We start from the raw sequence: 26,975 nt of genomic DNA, 5'->3' as shown, positions 1-26,975 counted from the left end.
CTCTTCATTCCCTCCTACCAGCCTGCAAATGGTAATTTCTGAACACTTTTGGACAAAATTCCACCAACAAAATACTACTGGCTTTAAAATAAAAGAGGACAGACAAACATCCAAATACAAATTAAAAGCACCTGTTCAAAAGACTCCTGTAGTGTCTCAGCAGTCCTTGACTAGTAAACACCTTACATTTTTATTTTTAAAATAATTTTTCTACCATGGTTCTCGGACCCCTTAAATCAACATCAAATTCCACTATGGATTTAGACCTCACAATGTGACTTCACCCCTCCAAACACAGAGTAGGAGTCTTGTGAGAAGGTTTTGCTTCTGCCAGCATCCACTTCCAAGTTCTCTGGCCCTGGACAGCAGAGAAACAAACCAAACAAAACAGAATAACTGTGTTACAGTGGTCAGCCTCCTACGCACTCAGGATCTTCCTGGCTACCGCTGCATTATGAATATCATGAGCTGTCAAACAGAGCTCAGTCCACCTGTGTGCCCACTGGCTTTGAACCACATGGGTCACCATGTGCCATGACAGTACAACGGGACAGGAGGCACAGCTCGGTCATTTCAGGGAAGATTATGAACCTGCACACACCCAACTAAACAAAAAACTGATATGGCCCATACTGAGAGATGGAGAGGTGTACTCAAATATCATGCCCTCTTAGGCACCCAGTTATAAGAACTAGAATGATCAGGAGCAACTTGTTGACTTGAACAAAGCTGATATTCAGACTCATTCACTGGCAAAACTGTCCAATCAATCAGTTGATCACTGCCTCAGTGTTGGCATCCCTGAATGGAAAGCAGCAAAAGAGCAGAGAAAGATGGATGGAAAACATGACCAGTGATGCAATGCATTTTTCTCCTCCATACTAGAAGCTAGCACAGACAGCAGAGAGCATAGGAGGCAAAAATTAAGGACTAGAGAAGAGGGCATGACAGAGAGATACATTTGAGGAGCAGACGTCAAGAAAGAAACTGATTTTAATGTTCCTTTGCCTTTCAGGCCACAAGGCACCTCCCATAACTACTGCACCTGGACCGTTTTCAAGGATGCTGGCCACATGCTGCTCACATAAACTTCATGGGATTAACACTACAGCCTGTGGGATGAATCACTCCTGTATCTTTCTTTTTTTATCCCACATTAAAATCTCAAAAGGAAGAAAACAGTGGCTTGCTCATAACGGTTTTTCTCTCTTCACTCTCCAAAAACATGCAAAAGACTTGTTACAAATTGGATATTGCTAAGGCTACAGATACATTCCAAAGGAGTATGTAGCACTAAAATAAAAGCTCACAAGTTACTTTACATTGTCCTGTCCTCTGCCATTCTTTCTATGGTTATTTGTTGTATCACTGATAGAAGCAGTCTGTCTCATGTGTGAGTTGGTCATAGGTGAGCACTCAGTGGAACTTGCCTTTACTAGTTCACTTTCTCCCAGAAAGAGGTATTGTTCAGCTTCAGAAGTCCAAGATAAGCAGTTCTGACCTCAGCCACAGCCCCAGTTAAACAGGGGTGACTACAGCTGTGAAATTTGCTTTATTAAGTGATGGTTGTTTTTACCAATCTAGGTCAGGCTCAACTACAGCAACTGAGGCTCTTTCCTGCCAACTCACTTGCAAGAAAAACACTAAGTACCAATGGATGGTCTGACTCCAGAGCTCTACCTTATAAGTGCATTTTTAGTCCACCCACCAAGACTTGATGAAGGCACAGCTTTAAGACAGCTACAGAAAAATGCCTCAGCATCACACTGTCAAGGTAAAACTTCAGTCCCACGGAAACACAGGATTTTGATTTCCTTAAACTGAGGAATGTGCTGTGTTATATTTCCTTAGATCAGAATGCGCTCTTGACAGGACAAATTAGCAGAGAATTTAGCTTCCACAAAAGACAAAAAAGTATTAATCACATGGGATTCTCCACAGAAGGTATGAGAGATCAGTGAAAAGGAACTAGAAACAGAGAAGAATAAATGATACCCAGGAAGGAAGTTGCTGGTCTCCACCTGCACTCAGTTATCCTCTTGCAGGTCTTCCCTCCTGCATGCACTTAAGTTTCCACCAAATTTACCTGGGATCAGTCAAATGGTCCACTCAGGAGTCTGCTTAAATGAGAGGCAAAGAAGAAATAGAGGAAGGATTATATGATTTGGGGATATGGAGAAGTATTACTACTTTAGGCAAGTTTCAGCTGTAGCAGATGGTTTTCCTGATGTATCAAGGACCTGGCTCTGTTTGTCTACAGAAGCCAGAGTAGCTCATCTGGCAGCCTGCAGCCATCAATAAGTTGCAGATGAGTTTGGCCCAGTCACTATTTCTAATCCTGTTGCTGCAATGCCCCCAAGACACACTTGTCAAGGGCAAGTGCATGCCCAGGCACTCAGCCTCTGCTGTGTCTACTCATTAATTGGTGGAAAAAAGGCCCTTGTGCAACTCAAGTGCAGCGTGCAAGGAGGTCCCAACGCTGGCATCTGTCACAGCATTACAAAGGGTGGCTACGTCTCATCTATAATAGGAGTTTCTCTGAAACCACCAGCGTTTTCCATCAAATGTCTCTACACAACAATTCCTGGTAACCAGAGCTAAATTTAAATCAGTGTCAGCAAGGATCTTACAAACCATCCCCAGAACCATCAGGTCTCCAATATCCCACATGCTGCAGGCAGTGTCCTTATTGTGGGATGTTGGTTTCTGTTCAGGATTGTTTGCAAGGGGGACTCTGGGGTGGCATAGGGAACACAACACCCTTTCATGTGGCTGGTTCTCAAACCTGGATACTTCTGTAAAAGAGATACTTAACTTCCCAGTTCTCAATTGAGTGGAAGGGTTCACACGCCAACCCCAGAAGCTCACTTCTTATTTTAAAACCAACAGGCTAACAGTCCAGGAAGTGCATAGTCAGCTCTAAAAATACAGACATCTGGAATGACCAGTGTGTAATTTAACTTGTAGCTGGTACAGGCACCAGTTCTGCTTGCTGTGCTCAGGAGGAGCAAAAGAGGCATTTTCTACAGGACTCAGTTAATCCTATTTGCCTGGCAATGAAAATAGCATCCCATTTCTGTTCATTCTATGTTTATTCAAGGACATTTTGGTCGCAGAAGTCTACTTGAAATAAGGGAACAATTTGCAAGCTCATCCTGAGTGTACAGCCATCTCATAATTTTGATTCTTCATACTCTGCAGAGAGAGTCCTTCTTGGTAACAGTAAGGAATTTTAGTCAAGATTAAGAACAAAACCTCAAAGAAACTGTCTCTTAGACTCCTGGTCCTGTTTTCAAGCACAGAAGCAAGCTCCACCTTCTCTCCCATGAGTCAGTGTGCACAGTCTTCCCCTTGCCAGTACTCAGAAATGCAGATTCTTCGAAGTGGTTTCCAAGACACTGAATACACTGGCCTTGAGTTTAATTCTAGGGTTTCAAATGATTTGTGATGGACCTTCCCAGGTTCACATTACCCTTCCTGAATCTCCAGTTATACTTGGTAAGACAAATGGGTCAAGTGTCTCTAAGCAGCTCTGTTTCTCCTCATGCAGGGAGGCCTCCAATAACATCCAAATGCTATAAAAGGGAGATTAAAGTGCTATTTTTGAATTTACCAGTGTACAAGTCAATGACTCAGGTTTAATAAAAGATGCTCTTCTTCCAATCTTAGGATCACCACTGCATGGAAATTTACCCTGCACCCTGCCATCACCTCCATCGTGTTTGAACAGGGATCATGTTCAGGGCTTCCTTAGCTTCATTTCAGTTTCAGCACGCTGAAGTTTGTTATTCCAACTGCCAGGTTTTGTCCCTAAGAGCTCTCATCCTTAAGAAGGATACATGTTACCTGCACATATGGTCACTGTTTGAAAGCCAGCACAGTGCCCCAAGACCTGGACATCAAATCATGAAGGTGTTATCTTACACTTGTCAGCACAGATGTGTGCCTGCCAGCATTAGTCTAGCTAGTCAAGCTGCTGCTAATCATGCAAAAGCAGCAACTTACTTTCTCTTTTATCCAAGTTCCAAACCAGTCTGGGATTCTTAAGCAAACATATGGCAGCTGTATTAATACAGGAGCAAAGCAAACAAAGCAAAGGTGTCTGCAGCACAAGTGCACCCAGCATTGCCCTTGTGCTCCAGCCACTGGGAGATAGGCTTGCATTAAATCCCATCCCACCAGCATGCCAGAAAGGGTGTGCGTGTGTGACGGGAGAGAGGAAGAGATAAGCAGGAGGTGGTTCCTGCAAACAGAATTATAACAACTTTGCAAAGCAACAGGTTAGGGCTTTCCAACACACATTCACATTGCAGGGAGAAATAGGAGATACAGACTCAAGTGAGGTCTGGGAAATACTTGCCACGATCACCAAGCTGAAGTTTGACTACGTTGCCAATAAAACTGCAGCTCAGTTTCATTTGAAATAAAGTAATGTCCCATTGCACGTGAAACTTTCAGATGAAGTTACACAGTATCAAGATACAAAAAACTGAACAGGCCAATACAAATAGTAATGAGAAGCCAGCCAGTAAAACAGAGATCCAAGAGAGCCCATCTCATCCCTTGCCTCTTCCAGAACTGCTTCAGTTAATCCAACCATGAGCCAACATCTTTCTACCAGAAAAATAATTAAATTCTCCATCAAGAATGCTGGGAAATCTGACGTCCCAGCCTGAGGGGTGCATGGGAAGAGCCAACATACACCCCTTGGCCAAGCCACCTCCTAAATCTGATTGTATTCTGAAACTCCTAAGCAAGGCAATTACTTCTATAGGTTTTGCTAAATCTGAAAATGGACAAGAAACTGGTTTGTGGGGAAACTGAACTCTTTTTAACATGAAAACCAAAAGCATGGTGTTATGTTGCTGGTCATAACTGAAACATGTCTGCTAATGATTACAGCTTCCATTTTGCTGCCAAAGTATTATTGGAACTGCTTATTTGCTGTGCAGCTTGGGAAAAAAAAAATCTCTTCCATCCATTATTAATCTTGTCCTCATCTGACACAACGAAACTGCACCATCAGTCTTTTGCTTACTTTGAAAAACAGGCCCGAAAGTCACCACAAGAGGCAAAGTCTTTGTGTATAATTGCTGTCTTGATTAACTAGAACAAAGGGCAGAAAATGTCATTATGCATTAAGTTTAGTATTTTGGGGGCTTATTTAAAGCCATTTCACTGACTTGCTTTCTTAAAAGAAACTTTAATATAACAAAAAACCTGAAATAATTTTAAGTAATTGCTTTTTAAATGGTTTTTTTGTTTGGTTGGTTGTTTTTTTAAAAGCAGTCACATCTGAAGGAATGTAGCTCACAGGGTAACTACAGGGCTCATTGGAAGGCCTCAACAATATACTTGTATCTTCTTGGCCCCAGGTAGTTTCTTGCAGAAGCGCTGAGCTGGTGACCTATTTGGCTGATACAGGACACTCAATCATTACAGAGTTTATGTATTCTAATATGAAAAGCAGATTTTCCTTGGAAACATTTTCTTGGGGCAGGTTTCAGGGTCCCAAAACTGGCAGTGACTGCATAAACAAAGGAGGTAATGAGTAAAGGCTTCAACCAGGGATGCTGTGTCAATTTTTTTCCTTTCCAGCCTGCCATCCTAGGCTCCAAACAGGGTACACAGCAGAAACAGAGAATTTAACTATCTGCCTAAGCATAAAGTTTCAGCACATAGGATTGAATGAGAAGGGAAAGAGGAAGAAACTTTTCAGGCAGCTGGAAATTTTGGAATTGAAGTTTTCAGAGGCCTGATAGAAATCCTACTGTTCAGGAGTACCTGGATGAGTAATATGGCAAACTTAAAGGTAGTAGTGCTTCTACCTTAGCTTTGCCATGTTTATGATGTGTCCTGCTCCTCTGAGGCCAAATTGCCTTTACACACAACTAAGTCTTCAAGTCTGTGGTTTCGGTGGTCACATCCCACCCTGTCCCCAGCAGACAGACTAATAGGGTAGTCTCAGAAGTCCTGGAAATGATTTCATGCCTACAGCTAGCAATATGAAGTCCAGACAGGCTTGGTCCTCCTAGAGGGGGTCTTCAGAGTCTCAGTGCCTCAGATACAGGGAAACCAAAACAGATGCAGATAAGAAACAATCTTTGCAAGAGCTGACATTGTTTTTTTTCCTCCTCCTTTGAACTATATTTCTTGTGGTTTGGAGACAAGAAAAGACTCCTTGTATGCTGACCTGGCAACCATATGGAACCTCTTTCAGTCCTGCCTGTGTGAAGGCTTTGCCCTGGCAAGTGTGCTTGCTCCACTGGGTTTTGTGAGGGGAATTCCTCTCACTGGGCTTCCATTCCTATTTCTTGAGAAACTAGAGAAATGCAGATGTTCCCAAGTCTATAGAGAGATTGGAGATCTAACTACAGTCAAATGGGTAGTATTTTGTTCCACATCAAGCCAGGTGGAGGGAAGTTTAAAAAGGGAATCTGTTTACTTCAGTGGAATGCTTAGATGACAGCATGGAAAAAACTCAGCCCTGGAGGTAAATATTTAATATATCTGGAAACTTCTTATTCACAGCAATCACCTAACTTTCCCTCTGTGGGAGAGTTGTCCCACAGAGCCATGACATCAGCTAAAAAAAAGGCAAATGAATGCAAAAGTCAAAGTGGTTGGATTTGAGATGTCTCCATAAAATGGAAAAAAACCCCACATAACTGAGCTAGCCCTGTCAGAACACCAGTTACCCAAGATTAAGAAAATTTTTCTAGTTCTACTTCCATTGTTTAACACAAACCACACACTATAGCTGAAAACATTGGAGAAAATACATTCTAGAGGGACAATTTCAAACTGGAAGTTGTTTTATCAATCTGGAAAGACATTTCTTTAAAACAAGTTAGAAGCAAACACTACATAAAAGGGATCTGATAGGTACTATTAAATAGGAGAATGCTTTAGAAGAATATGAACCCATGACATCCCGTGTCCCTATTACTTGCTAATTGTTCTTTACCCTCTATAGGGATATGAAATGAGGCAGCATTGCCTAGAAAATAGTAATTTGTTTCTTACTACACTTAAAACTTCAATTATGAACCTGAGGGAACATCATTACTAGTTAACTTTTGCAAGGTTTTATAAATGCACTGAAGATCACTTTAGTATGACATTCAACTGCTCCCAACTCATGTGGGACCAAATAACACAAGCCACAATCAACAACTCCATCTCAACAAGCAAAACATCCCTAACTAGCAGAGCTCCAGAACAGCCTGGAGGTGTCCCAGGAAAGCTTCAGCAGAGCCAGGCACTGCAAAGGGCAGAGTGTTAGCAGCCAGCCATATTTCAAGGGTTCTTAATGAGCTTGTCATCAAGAAGTCAGAGCAAGTACCAACTGCAATTCAGAGCTGGGCAAAGGAAAACCAAGCAAGGATGTCTTTGAAATGCAGAACAGCTTCCCAGAAGTGACAGAAATGTCACAACATAATTAATGGGACACTATCCCCTTGTCACAGGGTTGGAACAAATATTACCAGCAGAAGAGCAGGAACCCACCTTAATCCCTTTGCACAGTCACAAAACAACGTGCATTTCAGAAGTGGCCATGGAGAACAACCTCATCTGCCACAGTGATAGAAAACAACTACAAAAAAAACAGAAAAAAACCAAGCCTCCTTTGGTTCCAACACAGGAAACTACATTTCAAGCTCTTAAACATGGAAACAGATGTCAATTGCCATGTAAGTTACCAAGTGGGGCACAGGAAAGCCATTTATACATCACAATATAGCAACATAAATATTATAACACAATCCTAATTCAAGCAGTTTGCTTTATGCAGCAACATCCCCAGCTCAGCTGATACATTGGTGTGGTGATGCTCAAGCATCACCAGGTCAAGAAACTTCAGTCCCAAATAGCTTATCTTCAAACCTATGTACAGGGCAGCCTTGAACAGCAGCTTAGATGTAACTACTTCAGAAATGTTGTGGCATGATTCCCATCTGGGCACAGAAAATGAAAGTTAAATTCTGGAAAAATCTAATGAGGACTTCAGTCATACCAACATCCTTTGACTGCTGAAAGTAAAACAGCCAGAAAAAGAAAGCAGCTACCATCCTCCTTAGCCTTTCAGAGGCACAGAGTTAAAAATTCAATCAGATTCGGAAAAAAGGCAAGAAAAAAGGGGGTCAGAAAATAGCTTACAAAACAATCACCAGAGAGGTCAGGGTATGCTGTCAAGGGCTGCTTCCAGCTTAGTACATCTGCTAGAGTCATTAGACAGTGTCACCCCACCCTTGGGTTCCCAGGGGCAAGAGCAGAGGAAGGAGGGCTCCTCCTCATCTCCTGCTGACCCGGTTGTTTCTGGTGTGAGAATAAATTCTCTCCATCAACTCAACATTTTGCAAACAGGCCACTGGAAGAGGGAGTGCCTGTTTTAAGTGTTTGCAGGGTTGGTCAGGCACTGTATTCCCAGAAAGGAGCTGATTTCCAGCAAAAACTTGGCTAGAAGCAAGTCTTCACATCCAGTTTTACCTCTCTGCTCTAAACTTGCCACAGGCTTTCCCTGAAGCCAGCATAGAGCCTGGATTAGTCTAAACGACCCTGTCCATCCTATCAATACTATGTTTCCATTGACTACTTTAAAACCAGTACCCAGGTTCCCTCCAGAGACAGCAGCTTCCAAGGCAGTTGAAGTTTAAAATAAAACCCACCCTCTGCAACCAGATGCACCAACAGGATGCTTTGCTTATACTGTTGCAGAACAATGCAAGAGAAGAACCAGCCTTGATCACTGTCTCCTAAAAGCCTGAAGACAAAGACACTGCTACAGTGAGACAACCGAGTGCCATTGAGCATCCTTACCCTCAACACAAACATCTCTGAACCTCTGCCTGCCCAGACAAGCCTTTCTCCAGCCCCTGAGCTGCAAGCATTTGAAGAAGAAAAGCATCTCTGCTTTGCCAGCATTGTCCCTGTTTGGAAAGAAAACTTCTACAAACACTGTTTTTTATGACATTAAACAACTTTCCAGCAACTCCTAGCCAAAAATTCCAAATCACCCACCCTGCCTCCTCAGACAGCCTGTGTTTGTCTGCCTTAGCACATACATTGGGCAGAAAACTGCAGCAGGACAGGAACTGAATCATAAGTGGATCAAGTATCCTCTGCTGCTGGGCTGGGGACAGGCCCAGAAAGGCAGGACACATGGCAAGGCAGCCCTGCATTCAGAATAGGACACCGAAGGCTGCAGACCTCTGTTTTTGAAGAAGGGGCTTGGGGTGGTCCTTCATTAAGCTTGGCTCCTGCTTGTTAGAGTTACGAGCACTGGTACATACAGAAGTAGCTAGTCAGGCTATCCCCAGTATTTAGTGGTGGCCACTCACCTAAACCTGTCCCTTGGGATAAAGCCAACAGTGCTAGAGGAAAGGTGTTTAACCTACATAAAGTGTTTGTTTCTCCTCCTCAAATTCCAGGCACAGCTCAAGGACTGACCAAGAGAAGGGGCTGCTGTATGAGGGAGTATTTACTTGTTATATCATGACCTTGGTCTCTTACAAGGTTTAAAATTCAAATACACAGCCACACTGGGGAGAAATGGAAACAGAGAACTGAAGTAGCTTTCTCAGAGCAAACAGCAGAGCAGGGCTGGGCTGTGGGTACAAACAGAAATCAAGTCCTGTTTCATATCTGATGAACCACTCTCTTGAAAAGCTATGTAAACAAAAAAGGCACCTTTTAAAGAAAGCCAACACGCACAATTGCACCTGAAATAAAGCTTGATGTTGGCAATTAGATGTACGGTCTGGCAACACATCTGACCAGTGCATGCAAAGCTATTGACAATTCATAAGCAAACTAGGAAACCGCATTTACAATTTGGTGTACAGCTACAGCCACATTCGAAGCCTAGAAAACTGCTAAATTGTCACTTATCTGTTAGAATAAACAGAAGTGTACTGGGGTTTGGCCAGCTTTTGCAAGATAATAATAACACTCAGACACATTTGCTAGCAGTGCACACAGTGCCACGCTACCCCCTGTGTATAAAGGGGGGGGAATCATGAAGACAAGAACCTAGAGAAAGAGGTAGAGCAGCAAAAAGCAATTGCAGTGATCTTTACAAAATTTAAAACAAAAGCCCCACCAACACTAAAGAAATGGGACTAAAAAAATCAATGCTACTTGCAAAAACAGGCATGGCAGAGGGTATATAAGGATGCAAGATTAAACTATGAGCTGCAAGAAACCATGTTTCGTTGTTTCTACCTGGAACACTTTAAGGGTGCACCTTTAGCCAAGATGCAGTAGTCAATCATGAAAGCACTCTTGGCCTCATTTGGTACCAAGTAAACCCACTTACTTAACCCTGGAAAGCAACAGCTTTGTATAAAGGGTGCTATGTTCTCCATGAAGAGCCAGAAGCCCAACTCAAAAAGCCCCCAGTCCAAGAAGAGGGAGTTTGCAATAGGCAAGCCAGTGCATCCCCAGGAGTCAAGAGAGCTGTGGGTTCTCTATGTCCCTTTCCTACATCATGACTGCAGGGAGTGAGCAGCAGAAATGAAACCAAATGGGGCAGCAGAGGATATTGCCAAGCACACACTAGACTTTTGACACTTTGCAGACAACCAGACAGTCCCAAGACCCCTAAGCCAGGACTCCAGACGAGCAGAGACCTTCCTTATAGTGATACTTTGGTACATGTCCCACATCCCAGATAAAGAGTGAAGAACAGCCTCCCTTCCCAGAGATCCCTTTGGCTCCTGAAAAAGCTACACTAGCCATAATAGCTTTGTTTTACGTATTACATGTACTATAATACTGAAAATTGGTCTGCAGTTATGTAATTGCAAAGGAAATGGCTCTGGTCCTGCTCAGCACAGCTGAAAACACCATCCCACGACGCCTCCACCACAGACACAGCTCCTGGGGGCTGCAAGGAAAGAGCACCCGTCCTGCCTGCATGCAGAGCAGCAGCAGCAGAGGCAGATCTGCTCAGGATTATGCTTATACTTCACTGCCTGTCAGGTTTTCCATTGCAAACACTGCCGCCACAGTTTATAGCTTGACCATTTCAAGCCACATCCATGCAAAACTTGGCAGAGAGAGAGCTGCTCTGGCTCAGTCCCTCCCCCTTCCACCTTAAAGAAATCTGTCAGATTCCTGCTTTAAAGTCACAACATTTCTTTTCTGCAGCAGAAATACATTTTTTAAGTCACTCCACAAGGCTTTTTTGGTTAAGGTTTAAAAGAAGCCTATGTACTTGACAGACAAGACTTACGTCAACTATTCACAGTTATTCTGAAACAACTCAGAAATGTTTAGATTGTGTTGGACCAGGCAGGTTGCTTACACCATGCCTTTAAACAAATCAAAGTCACTTCTAGCAAGAAACACAAGCTGTGTAACTACAGACTTCAGAGACAACATCTGTAGAGACTGTAAACCTCCTTTTTTTGTCCTGATACATTTGTGACTATTGCTACACGCAGATTTTCCTCCCCAGCTAAGGAAAAAAGAAAGGGATAAATATTAATGAGATACAAATGCATTCTGGGTCTCTTATAAACAGAATTAAGGTCTAGAGGACAATTTTTTTGAGCCAAGATAGGTATTTGCAGCAAAAACCAAATGCTGAACCCTGAGAGCTGGCACGTGATTGAATATCTTGCTCTGAAGTATAGAAATACTTCAGTCTAGCAAGGTTTTCTTCCATGGCAGTTGCAGCAAAAAACAGGTTACAGTGACCCAAAGGCTTCATAACCCAGATGAAGGGTTTTGGAAATTATTCACCACATATGCTACAATGACCTTGCTTTTAAGTCATAATACTGGACAGAACTTTCAACTTCAAATGATGTCCAAGTCATAACTTTTATTGGCACAATAATAAAGACAATTTATCCAACTATTTCAGTGAAAGAGAAAACCAATTATGAGACAAGACCCTACCAAATGGGTTTATATATATCGGTTTGTGAGACATCTTAAATACTGTCTCTTATATGGGAAAAGTAACACAGAGTAATACTATACTGTAAGTGCAACACACTTACTTGAGATGAAGTTAAAGTAGCTGATGGAAATCAGATAAGACTTCAATAAATTAAATATCAGATTTTTTTCCCCATTCTACCTCTGCCCTATACAGTGGCCTTTGAAAAAGACCAGTTTACTTCCTTTCAGGAGTGCACACAATTTGGAGGCAAACATCTGAAGAGATGGTAGCTCTAGCTCAGGCTCTAGAAGTATGCAGAAGACATCCAGCAGGACATGAAACATGCACCATTGTTTGGAAACTAGTTTTGAGGTTCCTTGATTAAAAAGCATAGGGACATTTGACCAGTAAAGAGAAGGTGTTTCTTCCCTATGAAACCATGCAACAAAGCCAAATTAAGATATTTCCCACTGCAGAAAACAAAAAGAACCCTTTAAGTGTCCCTCAGCACCAGCAGGCAAACCTATTCAGGCAAGGTTTTAAAATCAAGCAGTCATCTGTGCCTTTTCATATCTAACTACCCCAAAGCACAGTTAAAGAAACACCCAAAGGAGACATATGATATGCTATATGCATGTATATACACACAAGGAAGTTTGAGATATTGGCCCAGCAGCACATCCAACATATACTGCCTGGTCTGACGGGACTTCTCAGCGATCAGCTAACAAGGTATCTAGCCATCCTGCCTTCCTTTCACAGAAGGAACTGTCCCTGCTGCAGGTGACATCCATAACACCTTACATCGCCTTTGTCTGGATCGGAAGCAGCAGCCTAATTTATACACCACAGCTATAGTTTCACAACACTTACAAGCCGCCATAACAATCAGTCAGTTTAATTACTGCACACATGTGCACAGTCAAATAATCATATTTTCTTGAAAAGTATATCCTTATGTTCTTAGAAGTCCTAATCTCATCTCCTAGGTTTGCTTGCTTAGCCTAAGCAGTTTAAAAAGTTGACACTTGCAAAACTTTTTCTAGTTTAATTACATGCCATTCATAGGTTCAGCTATAGCTGAAGAGACAAGAAGTCATATTATTGAAGTCATTTGTGTGGTACCCCTAACCTAGGAGAGAGTAAGAGTATGCTTGGAGTCCTGTTCTTGGAACAACAAAACCATGATTTCCCTACCAGAACAGTTTCAACAGGATCCAAGCAAGTGATGCTCTTCTCCATCACCAATCTGTGACTTATGTGTTTATTTGCCTTTTCCTTTTTTTAAGATATACATATATCTATCTTATACATATATGAATATAAAGAGCAAGATCACAGCATGGAGTTCCAGGCTTCAGATTTCCTTCCTTGTTTACATGGACATTAAGAAAGCTGACTGCCAAGTATTAGAATATGGTTTTAAGTGTAATCCAAGTTCAAGGATGTTCCCTTAGAAGAGTCACATTTCTGGACCCACTAATTAAATTCAAACCCTGACATTCTCCATTTCTATCTTCCCATACCATGTGGTCAATACAATATGGTGTGAACTATGCAACTCAGAGAGGCCACATTAAAAGAAAACACAAAGGAACTGTAACTGGAATTCAGACACTTCTTGCATTATTAAACAACCCAATTCCCATGGCTCCATAAGTCATTAGCCAAGACAAGGATATCATGAATATAAATTGCCAGAATATAACCAGGCTTGCTCTGATGGCAGTAACACCCACTATTGACAATGAGGAGCCCCAGGCTTGGAAGGGAGGATGCTTGTTCACTAGCCCAGACACTGTTTAAAAAGCTAAGACATTTTTCCCCCTTCAATCATAACTATTGTTTTAAAGTGAGGCAGATAAACAGTTTGGTTTCTATTAGTTTTGCAAGCGATATAGCCAGTACCCAGGAGACAGGCATTTCTGTGCACACTAGCCAGTGCATTTCCACACACTATCCTTTTGGACACCACACTAAATCACCAGCCAGCAAATGACTGCATCACTTTAAGCCAAACAAGCATGAGGCTCTCATACAGGAGAGAAATTACCACTCCATTAAAAGAAGGAAAAGAAAATACAATGCACGGTCATCTTTGTGGATAACCTGGCTCAAAGCTCTGGAAGCTGGATTTGAGTCTCAGATCAGGGTGTCCTAGTTTCCCCAAGCTCTGGCATGCCCAGTATGCTCCAGAGCCAGCCAGTTGTGAGAGCCCTGACTGTGGAGGTACCACAACGTGAGCGTTTGCTTGGACCGCTCCAAATGTCAGCAGCTCCTCTGGATGAGGACACACAAGTCACGAGTGGGCTGGAAACCAGTCCTGGACAACAGCTCTGGATTAATACACAAGGAGTGCTGGAGGGAAGGAGGGGGAGCTGCCAAAGACAGGCAGTTATTCAAACCAGCTGCTAACCAACTCCAACCACTCACACGTACACAGTCTCCTGCATCTGTTCTGCCCAACTCCAAGCTACAAGGCATCCAAGAGTTAAAGTACACAAAAGACATCTATACAAACATTTGCCAAAAGTCTCATTTTCCAAGTGGAAGCTAGTTGTTCCACGAATAGCAGAAGAAAGGATTTCATCTTGCTTTTACATGACAGCCTCTGCCTCCTTGCCTCAAAATTCCCCAATTAACACTTCTGCAAGAAGTTTTGAAATTGTGCACGGCCACGTATTTATCTACGCACATTCTCTCCCCTCCCTACTGAGCTCTGGGCCATGGGCTAGGCTGTCAAGCCAAGTTTCATCCCAAGCAATTCTTAAACACTCATCCTATAAATCCTCCGAAAAGGGAGTTAGTAATGGAAATACTGACAGAAACTTGAATAGACAGCAAGGCAACTATAGCAGCCTACTATACATCAGCTTCAGTAGGTGCAGATCTTTCCCTCCTTCCCCTTCATTTTCCATTAGTGTACCTTGGCTAATTAATACACAAAACCTATGAAACATTCTTACAGTAGAAGGCAACATTTGGCCCCCAGCCCAAATCAACATTGAGAAACTTCAACATCCACTGCCAGACATAGTAACTGTACCAGATGGAGCTAACATACAGCTACAAGCAGTGATGAGGAAACTGAAAGCAGAGGAACACATGCAAAAATCAAACCATTGGAAGAGAGAAAACCAGCAAATATCACTTACCGCTTTCATTTTTCTCTATGACATCCACTACTTCTCCAGCCTGGAGGCTGATCTCAGAGTTCTCCTGCTTCTCATAGTTGGACACCACCACATATTGCTCCAGGATCATGGGTTCAGAGCTAGCATCAGCACCTGGGGAAGGGAAAAAGCAAGCCGTAAGCCAGCTTCCAGCCATGGCTCCTTGAGAGCGACCTCCGTCCATCCGATTCAGAACAGGCCAACTTGTCACCAGAGCCAAGCGAATCAGCAAACAACCCTGGCTCGCAGCATATCCCCAAATGGCTGGCCATATAGAAACAGCCTCCTCTGGCCCACAACCCAGCAGCACAGAGGGACATTGGAGAGAATAAGAAGAAAAAAGGGGAGGAAAAAAATATAAAAAGAAGCCAAAAACGTGAATTAGTTGTACAGTTTCATGATGGATTCTGAAAATAAACCTCTTCCCAACATGGTTTCCACAATCCTTGCTCCCATTCAGAGAGAAAAATCCTGGGCAGAAGCAGTATAAATCCACAGCTGAGCCATCCCCCCAGTAAACCCAAAGAAAAAACAGCTCTCCCCTTGGCGGCTCAGCTCCTTCTCCACTCTAAAGACTTGAGCTGAAAGTCAAGAGGGGGCTGTAGATGCCAATCATATTCGTCTGCACTGCAGCCCTTAAATAGAAACACATGAGCGGGACTGAAAGAGAGGGAGGTGGGGTGGAGGGAGCGAGGAGAAGGCGGGGAAGAGTGTTTACTTGAAACAGAAGAAGAAAAAAAGTTATAGCGCCAGATCCCTGCTCAAACACGGCCACCCCCCGCCAGCTCCGCAGTTCCGCATTCCCCGCGGCAGAGCAGCCCCGAGCGGGACAGGGGCACAGCAAGCTCCTGCTCCCCCTCTCTATCGCCCCTCGGTGCCTTTTTGGAGCTCTTGGAGCCAGCCTCCCCAATTGTTTGGTTTCTCTTCATACCAGCTTTTGGCTGTCAGAGCCATTTATGAATGAGAGCAGGCTCTCACACAAACAGGGGCCAGGAAAGGTGCAAAATAACCGTTCTCCTCCCTTCCCCCACACTGCTGATGTTTCTTCTTGGGTTTTTTTTGTATTTCTGACTTTTTCACCCCCAAACCGAAATCATGCATTTCGAGGTGGAGTCACGAGGCAGGCACACCACTGTGCCAGATGTGGAGGGAGACCTTGTGCCTCTGCTCGCCGTATGAGACGCATCTCGGCTCTCGGATGCAACATAAACAGCGCAGATGGGGCCTCTGCACTCCCAAGCCCAGGCACAGACTGATTGTGCTCTGCCTGGAAACTGCCTTGAAAAGCCATGAAAAGCTTTTGGGCATCAGGGTTTCTTAACCTGCCCTCATTTTATACACTCTTCAAAGTGTCATACCAGAGCAAAAAGCACCTACAATTCACAAAGAGCCAACGTGCCTTAATGCAAAATTATTTTACAGGTTACCTGAATTACAGCAGTTTGGGACACCAGCATTATTATAAATTTTACATATTAAGAGGCAGTCGCTCTGGATTAAGGTGCGGATGGAAAGGGGAAACAGAGGCAGATGTACGACTTGCTGAATGTCCCATTTCATGTGACAGGGGAAGAGCCAGGAGCAGACTCCTGAATTTCTGATGACAGATCTCCTGAATTTCTGATGACAAATTGGCTACAAGAGACGGGAAGGAATCAGCATGGTCTGAAACTGTCCACCAGAAAAGTCAAGGGACTGACAGCCAAGAACAGGATGCTGGGCCCTGTATTTCCAAACCCAGGATGTTCATATGCATTTGGGCTGGAGATGTAAAGTGATTCTACAGACAAGTAATTAGCATCCCTGCCAAGAAAAAGGTAAAGAATGCATCAGCCATTAAAGCAGCATCCTGTGAAATGAAAATCCTAGAACAAAAAGCAATTAATTCAACTGTTTCCTGAAAGGAAGCACTATCACAATGCCTCCCTTTGGACCAGATTGAAGAAATCCAGAAAATTAGAAGACTTCCTTGCTCCCTAAGCGTGCCTCTGACTCTCCTCAAGTTACATAAGTTAATTTTCTTTAAAGAGGAGTCATCTCCTCTAGAAGTTTGTGTTTAAGAGATTTAGCTTTTATATAGATAGTTGAACCACAGCCAGTAGTAGGGATAGGGGGAGAAGACCATGAACTGACAACATGGAAATTTATATTAAAAATTTTCACCATAGCTGTCCATTCCAAATAAGCATCATGTTTCTCTTAATGATGAATCAACTTGACTTATACATTCTGGTTTAAACCAGTGCTAGTTGGGTAGCCTAGAGTGCAATAAGATGCTTTCCCCTGTTTCACACTGTCTCCCACACAGTCCTTCATCCAGTGCAAAATGTGGCAGCATTATAATCTTCCTTTGACCTATTTATACAAGTAACACCTACAACCTCTACTTCATTTTAGTCTTCTTTAGATGAATACAAGTTCTTGAAACGGAAACAAAAGCCATCATGGCTTTATGTTTATGCATGTGCACCAGCAGATAATTCCACGTGCGGAAAAGAAAAATGAGGGACTGAACAGTGGCAAGGGGAGCAGGGGACATGCAGAAAGCTAATTGCTAAACCCACAACCCCTCTAACCTCCTAGACAGTTTTCATGAGAGTAGAATAAGAAAAAAAAAAAATCCAAAACACAGCACTGGCTTGGTGGCAGGAACAGTGATGCACGTGTCTCTGCTGGGAACAAGGAGAAGACCAGGCTGGAGCACAGGCTGGCAAACACCCCACCGGCAGCCACTGAGGCCAAGCCAGGAACCGTGTGCCAAGGGAGTGCCCTTGCCAGGAAACATGGAGAATCTGCACTTCAAATCCACCACAACTCTGGCTTTAAAAAAAAAACCCAAAACCAAACAACATAAAAACAAACAAAACCAAACCAACCAACAAACAAAACAAAACAACAAACAAAAAACAACCAAAAAAAAAGCGCCACAACCCACTTACAACAGTCCAGCAAGACGGGTTATATCTGCATACAGATATCTGAAATCCAGCAAGGCTAAAATGCTTGTTACTCTGTCCTGCCTTGGATAAGCTACTCGCTGCAGGAGGATTTCTTTGTCGCTGTAGTGGCTGGAGGAACATATACAATTAAGAGATTGTTTTAACTGAAGCTTGTATAAGTGCTACAGGGCTCCTATTAGCACCAAAAAATAGGGTGATAAATTCCTTGGTCTAGGAAGTAACCAAGGTCAAACAAACTTGCTCATTTACAGGTACAGCAGATCATGCCTAGAGGATATCCTTCTTTTGAGGGGTGGGGTGCCTGTGGCTCCCAGAGTGATGCTCATCCAGGATTAGGTACTACACATTGGGGAAGATTTCAGTAACAGAGCAAAGAAAGGAAGAAGAAGAGGAGGAAAGAGGACATAGATCATTCCAGTAATCAAAAGCTTTAAACATTTTCTGGGTAGCCTGGTTTAGGTTGTTACTACATTCCCTTCAGGCACAGTCAGAAGGGTAAAAGACTTTAATCTTCCTCAGCCTTCCATCCCCCACAAGCATCTTTAGATGAATTACTCCTCAATGACATTTAGGATGCCCACAACGTTGCTGGTACACTATGTCAGACTCCAGGCTTGCCCCCAAAAAGGGATTCAAAAGAAAAAGACAGGCAACACCACAGGGAGCACAGCACCAATTACACCCACTGCCGTGGGCACTTCCGCATCCCTCCAATTAGTTCAGGTCTAATTTGTACCACAGGACACAGTGGGCTCAGTGTGAGCACACCAGAGAAGAGGGATGCAGAGTGGCACGAGTTCCCCAGCAAGCTCACATGCAGGCTGCAATGCTGCCCTGACATGATAGCCCTACTTTTTTAAAAGCATCTTCAGTCCAGGCAGGAGACATGGAGAGGATAGGGTAAGACTGATGTGCCAGGTAAAGATCCCCCCTCCTCTCCCTCCAAGAAAGCAGAATTAGTGTTTCGGTTTAGCTCCAACTTGCAAGCCCTCCCCAGAGCAGAGCACAAGACAGATTGCTGGCTGAAATAAGAGTTTGCTTGCCTCTCCATTTCTTTTTGCCTCGAGTCCGTTTCCTGGTTAAAGTCTTGAGGATACCCCTCCTCCTCTCCATAGGGCTCCACTTTACAATCCTCCCGCTCCTCACCTCAGCGAGTCTCTTCCTGGGGCTGAGCAGAAATGTCATCGGAGCTCGTCATGCCCTTCACAGCTGGCACTATTAAGTGACACAGTGTCCCCCTCACCAGGCAGCGAGGAGGGAGCATCATTCCTCCTGCTGTACTCGGAGACCAGCAACTACTGTGAAAGCCTCTTAAATAAGTGCGCACAGTACCCCTTCCAACAACATCATCCTCCTCCTCCTGTGTTGCAACAGCTACGACCTACGATGGTTTTGCAATAGCCAAAAATTAAAACCACCAACTGGACTCCAAAAATAAAATCATCTGGATATGGAAATCCGAGACTCATGATCTTTGCCAGATTACTCTGTTGTTATCAGGCTATAAACATGTCTGTTCTTTTAATCCATACAGCACACAGGCTTTTATATTGCTCTTTTATGATTATCAATCAAGTGTTTACAGATTGAGACTAAATGAATTAGTACTGGGCTGGTCAGTGGAAGCTCTGCAGAGGCAGCCAAAACCACAGAAACGGTCAGTGAATGCCATAAGGGTGACTCACAGCTGAACAACCAACTGGCAGGTAGTCCAGCTCTTCTGACATGGGCACAACTGAGGACACGTGCAGGGTCTGCACACACGGGTGTCTGGCAGACGTGTCCCCAAGTGTCACGGCATTCCATATGACAGTGTCAGAGCTCTGCACGTTTCCACGCATAGGGAGGAGTAACTGTGGTAGCTTGGATCTAGAGCTGCGGTTTCTTGTTAAAGCCAGTTCTTGAAGGGCAAACCTTTATGAATCTCTGGAAAACTCCTTTTGGGGAAGGAGGAAGAGAAAAAAAAAAAAACAGAATAGCAGCAAGCCTACTTAGAATCCTCAAATCTGTCTAATTCCTCACAGCAATCATCCGCCCAGCTTCCCCTAAAGACTTTACCTCTTTTCTTTCTTATCAGAAGGACCACATGACTATGATAAATAAACATACTTAAAATTACATGTTTTCCTTGAGCCTCCACCAGTGATTTAACCCAAAATATTTTAAGATAGAGAGCTTAGGTCTGCAAAATTGGGTTAAGTGTCTATTGCACAAAAGATAAAGCAGAATTTGCCATGTAATGCACACAAGAGTATACAAGAGTTCATGATCTTGCAGGGGTCTTGGAAAAGGAGTTCCTAAAATAACCAATTCCTAGAGTAAGCAGTAGGATGAGACTGATGAAGTCTGCTACAAATCTCTTTTGGGGACAATATGGATTCAGATCAAAACTGTGTTCCTCAGTCTAGGATCTCTTCTATTCAGTGAGGGTTTTTTGTTTTGGTGTTTTGGATTTTTGTCCTTCTAATATTCTTAATGTGCCCTAAGCAGCTGGGGCTTTGACTCATATCCTGGATACTCCTGCACTCCAGCCTATCACTATTCAGCCCTCTTCCCACTTACCAAAATTAAGGATATATTTACACATCTATTATTCCTGGAGGTAAAAGACCACTCACAGCTTATGGCAATAGTAAAGGGGATTCATCTCCAACCATTCCACCAGACAGCTATCCCCCCAGTCCTAGTGTTTTAACTTCAGAGCTCATCAGCTCTTGGTATAGCAGACCTGAGCCACAAAGCTTTAGGGACAGAGACAAAAGTTCATCACCACCCACAGTTACTACAGAAATTCAGTACAAGCCCAGTCTCAAAGTCTTAGCAATAAAAGAGTCCTGGCAAAAACCCCTTTGCCACATTAGAGAAGAAAATAAATACTTGGGCAAGTCTATCAAATGGGTTATTAATACACTATCATTTTGGTAATTTCAGAAGCGATGACACCCTGCTATTCAATAGAAATGGGGTGGAAAGCAGAAAGGAATGGTTTTGATCTGACCTTGTAAGTGATTCAGAAGACCCAAAGCCAGAGAAGTTTGGCCTAAAACCTTGTCCAAATCCCAAAGAATGTCCAAGAATAAAATAGGGTTGAGCACTACACACCCAGTGATGGCAAGGTCAGCATGTAAATCCTCTCACCCTGGGTTAGCAGCCATGATTAACATACTTTCTCCCTAAGTGAGCATCCCTCCTTCCACCTTCCTCAACTCCACAGTGCTCATGTGCTCTGCAAGCCTTTCAGTATATGGGGCAATAGCTTCCTTGCAGAATAGCCAAAACTCCAGTATTTCTTGTTATCTTTTTGGCTAAACATGCCAGAATCTGGTCTAGATGGTAACTCCATGAGCTGCATTAACTCCCTCCTGGCTCCCTGGGTTGCTGCTACAAACAATTACAGGGGGCCCACACCAACAGCATGCATTGCCACCAAGAAGAGAGTATGACCACCATTCACAGCAGCAGAAAATTAACCCGATGCCTGGATTCATTCCCCAGCACAAGACACGTGTAGTATTTTCTACCACTTGAAGTACTAGGTAAGCCTTCAAGAGTTTGGGACAAGTAGCAGCTTCAAGGTAGACCATGGCTTCCAGCACTGGCATGTGTGTGATGCATAGCTAAAACCAGCAGCAAAACACAGCCCCTAAGGGGAGGGCCTCAAGAATGAGCTTGGCCCATGGTAAATGGCAGGCACTCTCTCAAGCAACTGCTCTCCAGTTCAGTTCTTTCTTCACAGTCCTCAGCAGCATTTCCAACAAAATCCTGAAAAATTCAGTGCTGATCTTTGCCAAGTGGAGACTATTAGTCTCAGGATTTTTATTTTTTATTTTTGATCTGCTAGGTTTTAAAACTGAGCCAAGAAAAATTAGAGGCAGGAGGGTGAAGGTAAGAAGTCGAGTCCTCTTTCCACTCCTTCTCGGAAAGTTGGCTCTCCAAACAGCGATTCCAACCAACTAGGTTACAGGTAGCAACAGTTAAGAATACTTAAGTATTTGCACACAAATCTGTTAAACTGCTTGGAGGTTTTCACACAGCTGCCAAACTGGGTCTTCCACCAGGCTGAAGTCACCTATATACTCTAGTATTTGCCCTAGTCCTGCTCAGTAGTTCAACACATGGCATGAAGCAGAGTAGCCAAGGAGTTTAACAGCAGTCAGGGTAACCCATATAGTGCCCTACCACAGCACCTCCGGATGTGGCTGTACGGCACCCATCTTTTTCCAGAGTAGGAAATTAAACCACTTGCAATTCTTGGTTAGACTCTCCACTTCATGGAGCAGGTTCATGACCTCAGCTAGAGCTTGGGCAGCATGAAACTGTCTCCAAGCCACAACCTAAGACACATATATGAGTCTTTACTACACGGGTAAAGATCATATCCAAATTCAAGCCTGCTTTGCCAGCTTAACACATCAGGATACAGCCCATGGCAGATCTGTACTGAAGAATAGCTGCTTTGGAAGCTGGGTATTTGTTTGGATGAGAAGCAAACTGAAAGGCCACATGAACTAGAACAGCGTGGAGAGCTAAGAACCTGCCAAATGTACATAACACTTCTGAGCAGCACTATATACCAACATTCACCTTCTTGAGCACCATGCAATACAATTAATCACTTATATTTGCACTATCATCACACACAGATTTTTTTTTATGCTAAACTAGCGACATGCATTTAGCTAAAAGCAGTCAGCAGAAGGGAAAAAATTTGTATCTATTTAAGATTTTGCTTCCTTGCCTTTCAAGAAGGCTAAAAACTTTGGCATTCAGTTTGCCATTTTATATATAAACACAAGGAAACAGTCCCAACAGATTTATTGAGTCAGAGAAACACTACCTCACCCCCTCTGCCAGGTAATCTGAAGGGTTCTTGTCATTTTTCCTATGGGACACCACCTCTTCTGTCTCCTCCTCAATATGTTTCTCTCCTGCTCAGTCTCGTTCTGTTTCTGTCTCAACTTCCCAGTGACCTATCAACCAGCAGGCTCCTGTGACTAAATACTTCAGATATTTCTGCACTTTTATGTCCAGCTACCACCCTGAAATTAGACCTATTCTGCTAAGATGAGGCAGAGCACCCCCCCAAGGCTATATTCAACTTCTGTCAAGGATAGTATTTCTGGAATCATAGCAGTATTAGTCACGAAAAACTCCAGGCGAGTAAGCACTCATCCGCTGAGGATGGTGGGATTTTGTTCACATACTTCAAACAGGGCATGAACTTGAATATTTACCAAATGTGGTATGGAAAGCAGCAGGAGCGTTTCCATCTTTCCTTGCCCCAAGACCTATGTGTAGCCTTAACTGACAGGGTGACCAGCCCAGCATCCTGTGCAGGCACAGGGTCTATCTCTTAGTTTTTGCCTTGTATGGGACTACTTCTCCCCAGACCTTGACACCTCATCTAGAAGTTGTTCCCCTGCTCCCTCCTCCTTCCCAACTCCTTGCAACAAGCAGACTGATGCTCCCTTGAAAAATTTTGCAACTTTGTCAGAGTCACATCTTATTCATGTAACACCCTTTCTACTTACTGTGGAAATGCAAAAGAGCATTTCAGAAGGATAGGAAGCATGTAGTCGTGTTTCTCTGCTTTGTCTTGACTCATGAGATTTCTCAGTTTTGTTCCTCTTCTTCTCTCCTCCATCCCACACAGATTAGTGAGAGTGCAGCTGTGCAGGTACTTAGCTGGGGCCAGGGTCAACCCACCACAAGAGGTTGGGTGAAGCTGCCTTGGATTGTGGCTTTGAGTTGGGCAAGGAAAATAAAACACAGCAAACTACTAACCACTGCTAGCAGCAACATCAAGGTGAGGTAGTCACCAGAAAAGCAAAGCTCTTCCTTGTGAGAAACAGTGCATCACAAAAAAACAATTTTTGTGACAAGACAACACATCCTGATATCCACTGTCAGAGACTCACATTCAAGATAACTTCAAAAATCACACACAGCTTGAACTACAGAATTCTCTTTTTAATAGCATGCAGAACACCAAGATGCAAGAATTTACCTGGAGCGACGCTCTTTTTTGGAGTCTCAGACAAACTGGACATCCAAACTTGAAATCCAATCATAGGACAGCCATGAAAACAGAAAGTAATTAGAGACACAAGAAAACAGTCAAAAAACAGTCATATCAGAAAGTCTGAGAGTTAGTAAAGACAGTTTTGAAAGATACATTAAGTTTTTCTTAAGAGTAGTGTTGGCATGATGGAGACTCAGAGGAAGGTCAAATCATAAGAACCACCCAGTTAATTTTTATGTTTTCGGAGATTTGCAGAACTTAGGAAACTGATCTGTGGGTGACCCAATTCTGAGATCTCAGAATAGGATATGCCCCGAGCTTATTCCCAATAGGACAGGGAACACATACCAAGAGACAGTTTGACTTATTAAGCCTCAGATCTGCAAAACTATTTAGCTTTGCAGCTGTTAATGATCCCCAAAAGACCAACGGACAACTCACAGAGACTGAGCTTAGCAAACACATGTAAGTTTCTACAAACATCTTGTTACCCTGGAATAACATTAAGGAAAATAACAATAGAACAAATAATTCTCCCTGGAAAAGAGTACAAAGCTCCAATAAAGGTACATTCAAAGTACGACTAGAAGTTCCATCTTTTTTTAGCAAATGTTTATGAGACAGAGATCTGGTTACAGAGAAAGTTAATGGAATTGCTACCAACAAGGTCAAAAGATTTCCCTCCACCTCTGTGAAATGGGATGTAAATACTTGGCTTGGGATTCTGGAGACAATCCTCTAATGTTAAGTGCTGCTTTTTTTCTTAAATGCACTGGAAGCATGTTTTAAAACTTAGCAGGTTTGCCCCCATTTTTAAGTAAGAACCAGCAAGCATTCCCCTTCTGCGGGATGAGAGAGCAGAAGGGCAGCTGTTACTCTCATATTGCATGGGAGAAGATATGGAGGAGAGGTGTTTATATGACAGTCTAAGAATTTCCTAGATCTGATAAGCAACTCCAAAATGAAATTTGAAAAAAAAAAAAAAAAACAACAACCACTTATTTGGAATGAGGAACCCTGATCTGGACCTATCAGTTTAAAAACAGAGAAGATGTACCCTTCAATGAGTTGGAGAGAGAGGCAAGCTATACTGGTGGCCTTGTCTATTTGACTTGTTACTGTCTTCTGAACTGCAGAATATCTCCAAGACAGTCACACATCAGGAATAGATTCTTAGTACATATATAACTGAGAAATTGCTAGCATGATACAAACCTTAAGAAACAGCTCTCAAACTTTCCCAATGGAAACCAGAAGTCCAAGAAACACATTGTTGCATTTCCTCAGCACTAAGAGAATGGTGATGTTTTGAAATCCTTTCTTTAGATCAGGGACACAAATTTCATTGTGTAGAACAAAACTGGAATTCAAATGGATTCAGTATTTTGCTTACTTTACAATAAGCTCTCTATAGTGGCAGCCTTGAGAAAAATTTGAAGTCTTTCAACCACCTAACTCCCAAACCCATGCCCTCCAATGTCACAATACACTACAAAAACTGTGGTAAATTACAATAATTTACTTTGGACTACCATTTAAGAAAGAATGAAAAAGGCTCTGCACTGGTAGAGTACAACAGGAAATCATCTGGCAGAGTAACTTGTGGTGTAGCTTATGGAGGGAAAATACAGCATGTTTCTATTACAGACTTGGGGCATGCACGGGAAAGGGTGTGAAGGAGTTGTTGTCAGCAACTTGTCTATTAGCTTTTGAATAGACTTCCACTGCCTTCGGGAACAGGATTATGAACTTCAGTCAGCTGTCAGATCTTTTTCCAGACAGAAGAACCTGAGTACAGCAGTGATAAATCAAGTAGATGATGTATTGCAGGAGCAACTGGGAAGATGTCAAAGTTTGCCCCCATCCAAGCTGGCAGCAAAAGGCTGAAACACCCAATAATTAAAGACAGAGGTATTAAGCTGCACTTAACACAAGCTTAGGGTTATCCTAGATCTGTCTGCCAAAGAAGAGAGGGAGTTTAAACCTAGATTCTCAGTAGCCACATCTACAGATATCCCGTGTGAGAGCTCAAAGAACTAAACTCACCATAAAAACCCAATTCTGTTAGCCATTATCAAATAAAAAAAATAAATAAAATATTGTAAACAAGTATTTTTTTCTCCTTGTCAAAACTAAGCCAGAATAAAAGGGCAATATTAATTGGTAAACAATCCCACAGGTCCACAATGTGGGCTTCTCAGCCCAGGAAGCAGCATAGAAGCAGCAGCACTTCTCAGTTGCCCCAGCTCGACAGCAGCTAGATGTGGATGAGGTTGCTTCTGAAGCAGAAGACAGCCAGCATATTTCAGCTGCTCCTGCACATCTGCTTAGCATTCAACTTCCTTTTTGGGATTTTTTTTTTTTTTTATTCCAAGACATTTAAGCTCTAATTGCTACCAGCTTTTAAGAGTCCCCCCCACAAATAATAAAAATATCAGACATTAGTGATAGATTCCACTTCACAGAGAGCTCAAACGAAGAGCCGCGGTGGGAGCCAGCGTACGGGGAGGAGGTCAAAGGCCCCAGAAGCATGCTGTGCCCAAGCCAACAAAACACAAGCTTTGAATGGCCCCAGGTTTTCCCTTTAGGACAGGGTTTTACTGGAATTCTGCATGGGGCTTGGAGCTGGTTTCCAATGGGATTGGTAACGGTAAACGAACAAACCCTCGCTTCCTGCCACTCCTCTCCCCTGTTGCCACACAGCTGAGCATCGGCTGCTCTCAGATGACTTGGAGGTGGGGAGGAATCTCAGTATTTAGAAGAGAAATAAAAGTTGCCTGAGTAAGGCAACGGCATCCCAATTCTGCTTCAAACACCAGTCCCCACAGCCCTTGTTGCCTTCAGCTGGAGCCAGAACAAACCCTTTCAATCGGAATTATTTTTAAAAGCTCAAAAGAAACATGGATCCATAAATTACTGCTAAGCCA

At 43.1% G+C, this 26,975-nt stretch overlaps 1 protein-coding gene across 6 annotated transcripts in view; it reads right to left on the bottom strand.

Annotated features, from left to right (window-relative positions):
* Positions 1-26,975, bottom strand: part of SH3PXD2A (SH3 and PX domains 2A) — a 249,853-nt gene that overhangs the window by 48,571 nt on the left and 174,307 nt on the right. For 3 of the 6 annotated variants that reach the window (XM_027692136.1, XM_027692139.1, XM_027692142.1), the window contains 2 exons: positions 24,034-24,081; positions 15,049-15,180 (listed from right to left, as the gene is read on the bottom strand). In XM_027692136.1, the coding sequence (XP_027547937.1) occupies positions 15,049-15,180; positions 24,034-24,081 (180 nt within the window). Of the gene's footprint in view, positions 1-15,048; positions 15,181-19,172; positions 19,238-24,033; positions 24,082-26,975 lie in introns of those variants that run through there. The other 3 variants (XM_027692138.1, XM_027692140.1, XM_027692141.1) reach the window with 2 other exon arrangements.

Source organism: Neopelma chrysocephalum, unplaced genomic scaffold (genome assembly GCF_003984885.1).
Source record: "Neopelma chrysocephalum unplaced genomic scaffold, ASM398488v2 Primary Assembly neopelma1_85, whole genome shotgun sequence".
NCBI lineage: Eukaryota > Metazoa > Chordata > Aves > Passeriformes > Pipridae > Neopelma > Neopelma chrysocephalum.
Note: the sequence above shows the minus strand (reverse complement) of the source record. Positions and strands in the feature narration are given on the sequence as shown.